The 11,438-nt window shown below is 43.5% G+C and overlaps 1 protein-coding gene across 1 annotated transcript; it reads right to left on the bottom strand.

Moving 5' to 3' along the window:
• Window positions 1-5,154: 5,154 nt before the first annotated feature.
• LOC147748614 (arf-GAP with coiled-coil, ANK repeat and PH domain-containing protein 2-like) lies at window positions 5,155-11,085 on the bottom strand. Its single transcript, XM_086936469.1, has 2 exons — window positions 9,891-11,085; window positions 5,155-6,314 (listed from the first exon to the last, which is right to left on the bottom strand). Exons 1-2 carry the CDS (start codon window positions 11,083-11,085, stop codon window positions 5,155-5,157), a joined length of 2,355 nt encoding a protein of 784 aa, XP_086792595.1.
• Window positions 11,086-11,438: the final 353 nt, after the last annotated feature.

Below are 11,438 nucleotides of genomic sequence, written 5' to 3'. Positions count from 1 at the left end.
GTCATCAGTGATGTCCTTTGAGATGTCATGAGTGATGTCATGAGTGATGTCACTGACCATGTCATGAGTGATGTTATATGTGACGTCATCAGCAGTGCATTGTGGGCACGCGAGTTATAGTAAGCTGAACTAACTATAACGGGAGAATTTCAAAGGTTTAGTATAAGTGAAATGTCCAGCTAACTATAACATGTATGAAACCTATGGTTTTTTCAGTGAATTTGCAAGGTTTTTTAAATGCTAATTACTAACTATAAAGTGTGTGAAACCTATGTTTTTTTCTGTGAATTTGCAAGGTTTTTTAAATGTGAATTCCTAACTATAACATGGCTGAAACCTATGTTTTTTTCACTGAGGTGGTACCTTAGGGTTATTGTATAGGAAAAACTGTGCAGCATGGTCAAATCAACAGCGGGTTGGGCCCTTCCATCTTTGTGCTCTCATGGCCTACATCCCTGTACCTTTGCCTTTCAACTGCCCAGTTCATTCACCTTTGTGTTCTCTTGGTCCTTAGTGACACAGCTCTCCCTCATACCACACACATCTCTTTTCCTCATTGCTCTGTGAACACACCACCACCCTGCCTGTTACTACACATGTGCACCTTAATGTCCTATACACATATTTGACTCCACCCTGTCACATGCACACATCTCACTCTCCTTGACACATACACTCACAACTTATATACTCTTTCACAGGCACTGCTTTACAAACCACTCTTGCAGTCTAGTGCATGTTCTTCAGCTTCTCAATGTCCCCTTGCTTTTCAACACATGTGAACTCCATGGGTACTTCCAAATGAGCACAACCCTCTTTATCATGTGTTCTCAACACACAAATGCAAACAAATACATAGTGACATATACACACACCCCCTCCATAAAGGTGCATTCACACTCCTCTCCCATCAGTGACACAAGCTCAGCCTATTTCAAGCACTGCCACATACACAAATATATGTGCCTCAATGTGCCTTACACACAAATACCCCTCACTAACACATATGCATACATTCCCGCCAATATCACAAGACATACATACCTTCCCCCCCTCATTGGTGCATCCTTTCACACTTTCAACGAGACTTAGCCTTTGTCATACCTCTCTCTTCTCCGTTGAACCCTGTAGTCTTTCTTGATTTAAACCATAGAGGCTGCAGTGCAGGGGTTTTAACCTTCTAATATTCAAGGAGAGGTGAAAATACTGTAGGAGACAGGCACTCTAAGAAAGGCAGCTGGAACTCTCGGAACTCAAAAGTGGTTCAAATCCTACTAGCAATGGCAGAACTTGCATCCATACTACTTTTATTCATTCATCCAACACTGTGGCAGGGAAATATCAAGTCAGTCAATGCATTTTTCTATGTTATTAGGCTGTCACTGCTCTGAGAGGAATAGATAACCATAAGGGTGTGAGAAGTAGAATAGTGACCATGGTTACCCCTTGTACCACTGAATGATGTTTGTGCTTTTATCAGTCCTACTATGCTAAATTTAGGAAGAACTGCTGACAATTATGGCAACCTACTGGTAATGTGAATAATGTTTTTTGATGTTCACAGTTCAGCATTATTTTTGTTCCCCGCCTCAGGAAGATTGTACTTCCTCCATGTGACCAGTTCCTGCATTTTCTTTATGTTGACAGGGCCAGTGCTTCCATAAAAAGGCACTAGAAGAATGGAGCCACTGGGCTGGTGGTGCCAAATTACTGATAAAAGGAGGGATGCAATTTGCCAGTATAAATGGAGGGCATAAGCTCAAAAACTCCACTTAGTCCCTTAGGGCTTCATTTACTATATTTTGATGCACAGCAGCATAGCATGTATTCCTGCAGTGCTGCCGTGAGTCAAAATAAAAGGGCAGGAATGCATTGTATCTACAAGATGCTGCACATTCCTGTCCTCACTTGCGCTGGTGTACACCAGCAGCCATACACCAACGTAGACACTCTGACACCAAGGTATAAGGGTGCCTGGGTTGCAGGGATGATTGTTTATGTGCAAGAAGGACACCTCCCTGCATATAAAAAATCATTAAAGGCTGGCTGCTCCTCTATGTATGCTGCAGAATGCAACACACATAGAAAGAGCAAGAAACGAGGAGAAATAAAAGTATTTCTCCTCTTTGTTCTAATTCTGCACCGCCCTGGGGAGTCATAGGATTCTGACGCATTCCTAGGTTTACCACATTTTGTAAATCTGTGAATGTGTCAGGTTCCATGGATGTTGCTTGGGAACACCCGCAGCAGCACCCATGGAATGCCCCTTTCACTCAGAGTAATGAGTAGAATGGTCCCATATTTACAAGGCCATGAAAAGTCATGCAGGGTGACTTTATGCAGCCTTGTTAATATATCATCTAATCAAATGGGAAGGATCACTTGTCCTGCATAACTAGGGTATGCGGGGTTCGTTCTTTCTAGTCCCAGTTAAAAAACCCTCATGCACGTGTAGTTGATGGTAATTCAAGCTGTATATCTTGATTCTCCGCTAGCCCTCACACATATCTGCATAATCATTGGGTTTAGTTGTTATGCAACCTCCACCAGGAGGTAATACCCTTTGTTAAGAGCAGTAGTGATCAGTGATAGTGACAGTGATAGAGAGTAGTGAAGGTAGTTAAAAGTCTCTCAATCCCAGATTTGTATTTTAATAGTTCTGGTTTTGGAGGCAGTAAAAACAATGTAGGTGTCCGAGAGTGATTATGACTCTCTCACACTAAGGGGTGTGAGCTAGGACGACATGTTTCAGCCCTTTGTCGCCAGTCGGTCAAATGGGCTTTCTTCAGGACCAGGGTGTAGAGTGTATAGAGATCTCTGGCGTCTCTATATGTGAAAAGTACATGTAGGTATTTCCTAATGTGCCAATGTGAAAGGAAACGTAACTTTCTACTGTTCCTTAGAGGTCGCTTGGTACCTTAAGTTGCGGTATTATTTTACCTCATCAGGAACCATGTGTGTCAGGGAGGCCTGCTGCGGTCACTCCATTCTGCGACTTGTACTGACTCTGCCACTTTAGTCCCCTTGTTAATATAGGCAGGGACACTGCACCATTCGTGCTTCTAAAATAGTGATGCACCAGCGCTGCAAAGGGCTCATAAACGAGGTCCTATGTTTCCTGAAGTGAGTGCTAAAAAATCCTTGTATCCTTCCTGCATTCAACCTGTGGTGTCCACTTACCTTGGCCACCATGTACACGGCACTTGATCCTATATGTACGTGTGCACAAAGGTGTTTGTGGGAGTAGGGGTTTTTGTGTGAGTGGATGCATTCAGAATTCCACATTTGGCTTGATCATAGGTTCTTCAGATACAATTTTTTTTAAAGAAAACTGTGACAAATTTTCGTTACTCGCAAAGCTTTCTTTACTAAAAGGGAAGACGCATGATTAAGATTTCAACGCAGAATCCACGAGAGTACACCAAGACACTGCAAATATAGGGCCTCATTTACAAGGCCATTGCGCCACCAGTGCGTCACCTTTTTTAACACACCGGCAGCACAGTGTACCTGCTCATATTTACAAGGCCACGTAAAGTTACCCAGTGTAATTTTTTATGACCTTGTAAATATGGGTTCCTTTCACACATTACTCTGGATGAAAGGGGAATTCCATGGGTGTTGTTGTGGGTGTTCCCACGCAACATCCATGCAATATGACACATTCCCAGATTTACAATGTTTTGAAAAGCTGGGAGTGAGTCAGAATCCTATGCCTCCCAATCATCCCCGCAATGCAGGCACCCGTGAAAAATGACTCAAGGGTGCCTGCGCTGGCACATGGCAGCCAATCGTGTGCCAGAGCAGGAGAAAGCACATGCATGCATTGCATTGTTGTCAACACGATGCATCCATGTGCTTTGAAAATTATGCAGCTTTGCACATCAAAATGGCTTGCGGAGCAACGCTGCATCATTTTCTTGTAAATGAGGGTCATATTAACCACCCCCAAATTCATGCAGCAAATTAATTTTGCCTAACTGCTTGAAAAAATCAACACCGAACTCGCCAATAACTGTTTTAAAACATGCAGTTTTTGTTTATTTCGTTTTCTTCAAGAAGTAAAACGTTTACATACATGTGTTTGCTTAACATTTCCCTTCAAGTATGAAGAATTTCCTATACCTTTTTTTTTTGAAAATTGTAAAATTATGTACAAATTTATTTTCTTTTTTTTTGTGTTGAATACGTGACTTGCATTTAATGGGGGAACAAAATGACATGGGTTTGGAGAAAGGTTGTCGCTACTGGAGATGCTTCAAGAGAAGGTGCATGGAGTGCAACGTTTTGGGGAAAAATCGACTACGCTACAATAATGCCACTGTGTGAGAAATGTACAGATGTACTGGAACTTATGGGCACCTGATAAGTTACTCAACTGAATTTGCACTATTTGCATACACATGCACCTAGCAATTTCCTGCTTTGGTTCCAAGAATTACCTTCAGTATATCCAAGTAAGGTGCTAGCAAGGATTCTGAAAACCTCGTACTTTGCATACCATTCATAATATTAAAGACTTTTTCAAAATTGTCAATAACTTTATAAACAAGAATGCTACATGGGCCCATTTAACCATGTGCCAAATGTATCTTTTAAAACTGATATCTCCATTATTGAAGATAAGAAATTGAAATGGCAAACTAGTCATTGTTGACTAGGACATGAAAACTACAATTAGATATTCAAAAGCTGCCCTCTAGAATGAAAGTGTAACCAATTTTTGAATATGTACTGGTGTTTTTTTACATGGAAAACAGGCGCCAGAATGGACATACACTACGTAGCATGGCATCTGCATCACTTAGGATTTACAATGATAAACCTTAAAATCTGTTTATCCTTCCCCCGAGGTACCACAAGGTGAAATACATGGACAGTCAGAACATGTGGAAACTTGATACATTTAAAGCAAAGGAATACTTTTCTAGACTGGTGGCTGAGGTATTTATAATTCCTGGTGCACTGTGGTGTCTTTCTGTATATAAAAGCCCTAGATGTATTGTGTCAATCAAATGCTGTAGGAGGTCCCAGACTGTTCGGTACTTAAACTAATGTTCCCAAGTCAGGCAATGAGCCAGGGACCAGGCACTTTACTTCCAGAAGCACCAGATGTGGGTAGGGACAAGGGTACTTTTTTCTCCTCCACATCACTCAAGACTTTGGGGTGTCGGACGGCTGGGAACGGTTTAATTTCTTAGGATTATTGGATGCCATGTGTGAAAAATCATGGAGTATGTCTTGGTAGGTCTCGTCACCTGGCTGTCCATATAGTCCTTCAGATTCCCGCATCTCCTCATTCATTCTTGCCCCTCGCAACAGTGTTACAATGTCAGTATTTGCAGCTTCAACTGCAATAGTCAAGGGGTCTTTTCCTTCTTCATCTATGGCGTGCTGATTTGCCCAACGCTTCAGAAATAAGCAGACTTGCCCAGTGTGCCCTAAAACAGTTGCATGATGCAGGGGTCCTCTGCCACACAGATCCATGTGATTAACATTGGCGCCATTCTGCAGCAGGAACTCACAGGCGGCCAAAAAACCCCCATGCACAGCCTGAATGAGTGGTGTTGCGTTGTTTTCCTCTGCATTCACCCAGTTAACATCTGCGCCATGTGCTAATGCTTCTGCCATATCAGGAAGGCTTTCCTCATACGCAGCTCGATAAAGGTGCAGCCCTGGGTGAAACTTTTCCGAATCCTGAAATACTGAAGAATCTCGCTTCTCGACCTCTAGGACTGGTTCATACAAACTGTTTGAGGAGACAGTAGATGCAAGAAGTTCTCGCATGCTATCTGAACTGAAGTGGATTCCACTGTTGTTGCTTTCCACTGAACTTCTGGAAGATGTTGAGAAGTGATCCTGTGATGCCAGTGACTCCTCAGAACTACTGGGGTCTTCGTTCTTGCACTGAGAATAAGGCCTTTTCTGTCCATCAAGAGGGTGTGAAGCAACGCAGTCCTGATTCACAAACCTCTTTTCCACGTACTTTGCTCTGATATATTCCTCCTTTTCCAGTCTTGGACTTTCCTTGTCTGGCTTCTTCACTCCAAGGGTTTTCAATTTAGCTTCATATATTTGATTAATAACTTGATTTCCCAGTTCAAGCATCAGCATTAGTAATTCAGGCTCCCATGTATCTAAAGTTAATGACCTTACTTTTGAAAAGTGCACACCAAGACTCCTGTGAATCCCAGCACACTCAATGCACAGGATGATTCCAAGGTTGATGCTGGCCCACTGCGGATCCGCCAGACCACAATCGCAGCAGACAGAGTTCCCAGCAATACACTGAATCAGCTGTAATGCACTTTCACCTTCAAATAATTCCTCTTTCAAATCGCTGCCAGAGTCCAGACTTCCTGTGGAAGGTGAAGATGTCTTATCAAGCTTCTCCGTCTCATCACTCTTTTCACTATATGCTGTAGCAATACTTGCACCTTCAAATAATTCCTCTTTCACCTCGCTGCCTGAGTCCAGACTTCCTGTGGAAGGTGAAGATGTCTTATCCAGCTTCCCCGTCTCATCACTCTTTTCACTATATGCTGTAGCAATACTTGCACCTTCAAATAATTCCTCTTTCACCTCGGTGCCAGAGTCCAGACTTCCTGTGGACGGTAAAGATGTCTTATCCAGCTTCTCCATCTCATCACTCTTTTCACTATATGCTGTAGCAATACTTGCACCTTCAAATAATTCCTCTTTCACCTCGCTGCCAGAGTCCAGACTTCCTGTGGAAGGTGAAGATGTCTTATCCAGCTTCTCCGTCTCATCACTCTTTTCACTATATGCTGTAGCAATACTTGCACCTTCAAATAATTCCTCTTTCACCTCGCTGCCAGAGTCCAGACTTCCTGTGGAAGGTGAAGATGTCTTATCCAGCTTCTCCGTCTCATCACTCTTTTCACTATATGCTGTAGCAATACTTGCACCTTCCAATAATTCCTCTTTCACCTCGCTGCCTGAGTCCAGACTTCCTGTGGAAGGTGAAGATGTCTTATCCAGCTTCTCTGTCTCATCACTCTTTTCACTATATGCTGTAGCAATACTTGCACCTTCAAATAATTCCTCTTTCACCTCGCTGCCAGAGTCCAGACTTCCTGTGGAAGGTGAAGATGTCTTATCCAGCTTCTCCGTCTCATCACTCTTCTCCGTCTCATCACTCTTTTCACTATATGCTGTAGCAATACTTGCACCTTCAAATAATTCCTCTTTCACCTCGCTGCCAGAGTCCAAACTTCCTGTGGAAGGTGAAGATGTCTTATCCCGCATCTCCTCATTCATTCTTGCCCCTCGCAACAGTGTTACAATGTCAGTATTTGCAGCTTCAACTGCAATAGTCAAGGGGTCTTTTCCTTCTTCATCTATGGCGTGCTGATTTGCCCAACGCTTCAGAAATAAGCAGACTTGCCCAGTGTGCCCTAAAACAGTTGCATGATGCAGGGGTCCTCTGCCACACAGATCCATGTGATTAACATTGGCGCCATTCTGCAGCAGGAACTCACAGGCGACCAAAAAACCCCCATGCACAGCCTGAATGAGTGGTGTTGTGTTGTTTTCCTCTGCATTCACCCAGTTAACATCTGCGCCATGTGCTAATGCTTCTGCCATATCAGGAAGGCTTTCCTCATACGCAGCTCGATAAAGGTGCAGCCCTGGATGAAACTTTTCCGAATCCTGAAATACTGAAGACTCTCGCTTCTCGACCTCTAGGACTGGTTCATACAAACTGTTTGAGGAGACAGTAGATGCAAGAAGTTCTCTCCTGCCATCTGAACTGAAGTGGATTCCACTGTTGTTACTTTCCACTGAACTTCTGGAAGATGTTGAGAAGTGATCCTGTGATGCCAGTAACTCCTCAGAACTTTTGGGGTCTTCGTTCTTGCACTGAGAATAAGGCCTTTTCTGTCCATCAAGAAGGTGTGAAGCAACGCAGTCCTGATTCACAAACCTCTTTTGCACGTACTTTGCTCTGATATATTCCTCCTTTTCCAGTCCTGGACTTTCCTTGTCTGGCTTCTTCACTCCAAGGGTTTTCAATTTAGCTTCATATATTTGATTAATAACTTGATTTCCCAGTTCAAGCATCAGCATTAGTAATTCAGGCTCCCATGTATCTAAAGTTAATGACCTTACTTTTGAAAAGTGCACACCAAGACTCCTGTGAATCCCAGCACACTCAATGCACAGGATGATTCCAAGGTTGATGCTGGCCCACTGCGGATCCGCCAGACCACAATCGCAGCAGACCGAGTTTCCAGCAATACACTGAATCAGCTGTAATGCACTTTCACCTTCAAATAATTCCTCTTTCACCTCGCTGCCAGAGTCCAGACTTGCTGTGGAAGGTGAAGATGTCTTATCCAGCTTCTCCGTCTCATCACTCTTTTCACTATATGCTGTAGCAATACTTGCACCGTCAAATAATTCCTCTTTCACCTCGCTGCCAGAGGCCAGACTTCCTGTGGAAGGTGAAGATGTCTTATCCAGCTTCTCCGTCTCATCACTCTTTTCACTATATGCTGTAGCAATACTTGCACCTTCAAATAATTCCTCTTTCACCTCGCTGCCTGAGTCCAGACTTCCTGTGGAAGGTGAAGATGTCTTATCCAGCTTCTCTGTCTCATCACTCTTTTCACTATATGCTGTAGCAATACTTGCACCTTCAAATATTTCCTCTTTCACCTCGCTGCATGAGTCCAGACTTCCTGTGGAAGGTGAAGATGTCTTATCCAGCTTCTCCGTCTCATCACTCTTTTCACTATATGCTGTAGCAATACTTGCACCTTCAAATAATTCCTCTTTCACCTCGCTGCCTGAGTCCAGACTTCCTGTGGAAGGTGAAGATGTCTTATCCAGCTTCTCTGTCTCATCACTCTTTTCACTATATGCTGTAGCAATACTTGCACCTTCAAATAATTCCTCTTTCACCTCGCTGCCAGAGTCCAGACTTCCTGTGGAAGGTAAAGATGTCTTATCCAGCTTCTCCGTTTCATCACTCTTTTCACTATAGGCTGTAGCAATACTTGCACCTTCAAATAATTCCTCTTTCACCTCGCTGCCTGAGTCCAGACTTCCTGTGGAAGGTGAAGATGTCTTATCCAGCTTCTCCGTCTCATCACTCTTTTCACTATATGCTGTAGCAATACTTGCACCTTCAAATAATTCCTCTTTCACCTCGCTGCCAGAGTCCAGACTTCCTGTGGAAGGTGAAGATGTCTTATCCAGCTTCTCTGTCTCATCACTCTTTTCACTATATGCTGTAGCAATACTTGCACCTTCAAATATTTCCTCTTTCACCTCGCTGCATGAGTCCAGACTTCCTGTGGAAGGTGAAGATGTCTTATCCAGCTTCTCCGTCTCATCACTCTTTTCACTATATGCTGTAGCAATACTTGCACCTTCAAATAATTCCTCTTTCACCTCGCTGCCTGAGTCCAGACTTCCTGTGGAAGGTGAAGATGTCTTATCCAGCTTCTCTGTCTCATCACTCTTTTCACTATATGCTGTAGCAATACTTGCACCTTCAAATAATTCCTCTTTCACCTCGCTGCCAGAGTCCAGACTTCCTGTGGAAGGTGAAGATGTCTTATCCAGCTTCTCCGTTTCATCACTCTTTTCACTATAGGCTGTAGCAATACTTGCACCTTCAAATAATTCCTCTTTCACCTCGCTGCCTGAGTCCAGACTTCCTGTGGAAGGTGAAGATGTCTTATCCAGCTTCTCCGTCTCATCACTCTTTTCACTATATGCTGTAGCAATACTTGCACCTTCAAATAATTCCTCTTTCACCTCGCTGCCAGAGTCCAGACTTCCTGTGGAAGGTGAAGATGTCTTATCTAGCTTCTCCGTCTCATCACTCTTTTCACTATATGCTGTAGCAATACTTGCACCTTCAAATAATTCCTCTTTCACCTCGCTGCCAGAGTCCAGACTTCCTGTGGAAGGTGAAGATGTCGTATCCAGCTTCTCCGTCTCATCACTCTTTTCACTATATGCTGTAGCAATACTTGTTTGGACAGCTTTAACCCATGCCTGTCGCAGCTTGTCTGAGTCTGCCTGTAGCATACAGCTCTTTGTTGGTGAGACTACTTCAAAGCAGAAACGTCTTGCTATGTCTTCACGGTGTTTAACTGTGCAGAGCCGTAAATCTTCGACAACCACTGTGGGGCTATCCTTCATTTTTTTTTGATATGCCAGTTGGTTGTTTTGTATTGAGAACCAGGGCCTGTTCCAAGTTTTAAAGGTATTACTGGTCCTTTTAAAGAGATATCCTTCCATTATAATGCCATTAGCCTCATCAACATTGTCTTCAAGTCTGAGATCATCATCGGTGAAATCCTTTTGCTGAATAGTGGAGTGCTTTTGTTCCATGTCCCTCTTCTCTTTTGCTGCATTCACAACAAGCCGATCCAACTGTGAACCAAGCTCTTTCATGACAGGTTCAAGTTCACTGAAGAGATCGAAGCCCAGGTGGAAGAAGCCTAGATGTGCGTACATGAAGGATAACATCGATTTTAAAATTTCAGACCTCTGCTTTGACTGAAGAGCATTGATTTGGAGGACGTTGTCCAAAGCTATGTGCCGGAAGCGTTTTTGTTTTGCGATTAAGATGTTTGTTGCTTCCTCCACCTCGTGCAGTTTTGTTCTTTTAACTCGGGCATTTTTAACTAGTGCGTTTTCTTTTTCTTCACTGACCTTATCAAACTGCTTCTTTGCATCTTTGAATTTTCGAAGATCATCCTTAATAAATATCTGGAGCTGTGTTTTGATGGATCTCTGAGCTTGGTCAAACAGGATTGTGTGATAATTGATCACTTCTTGGAGGCCGTCTGAAAACTTCGTCAAGCTAGACTCAATCAGCACATCCTTGCTTCTATACTGTGCGAGGTCCCGAATGCCATTCATAAATTGCTTGTTGGCAGCACAAAAGGCCTTGCCAGCGTCAATCATGCCAATACATAACTGAACAAGCTTATCAAGTTTCACTTCCAGTTCCGTCACCTCACCTTCAACTTCCTTCAAAGCGGCTCTGAAACGGGGAGAGTCCTTCAAGCACTCCTCCTCGAGATCAAAGGTCACCTTCATGGTGTCACCCCTACGGGTGATCAAGGTGAGGGCAGGAATAAGGAGGCAGCAGCAAGATACGGGGATCTGAGCACAGCAGTTAAAGTCTGTCACACTTTAGCCTGCATCACCGCTGCCCAGCTCTCTGCGCTTCCTCCACTTCTGAACACTGTCCCTGCTGGCAGACACTCCAGACTCCCGGACACGCACATAGACATAGACAACGGACAACAATGCAAGAGTCCGAGCGTCATAGACACAAAATATAGAATCAGAATGTCGTCCTCAGCAGGGTTCCACCAATGTATTTGCATTTTCAGCAACAAGGCAATTCATCATTGGAGGTAGTGGTCTTTAGTTATTTTTCTGTACTG

This window comes from Lissotriton vulgaris, chromosome 1_1 (genome assembly GCF_964263255.1).
Source record: "Lissotriton vulgaris chromosome 1_1, aLisVul1.2, whole genome shotgun sequence".
NCBI lineage: Eukaryota > Metazoa > Chordata > Amphibia > Caudata > Salamandridae > Lissotriton > Lissotriton vulgaris.
The sequence above is the reverse complement of the archived record's forward strand: the minus strand, read 5'-3'. Positions and strand labels throughout refer to the sequence as shown.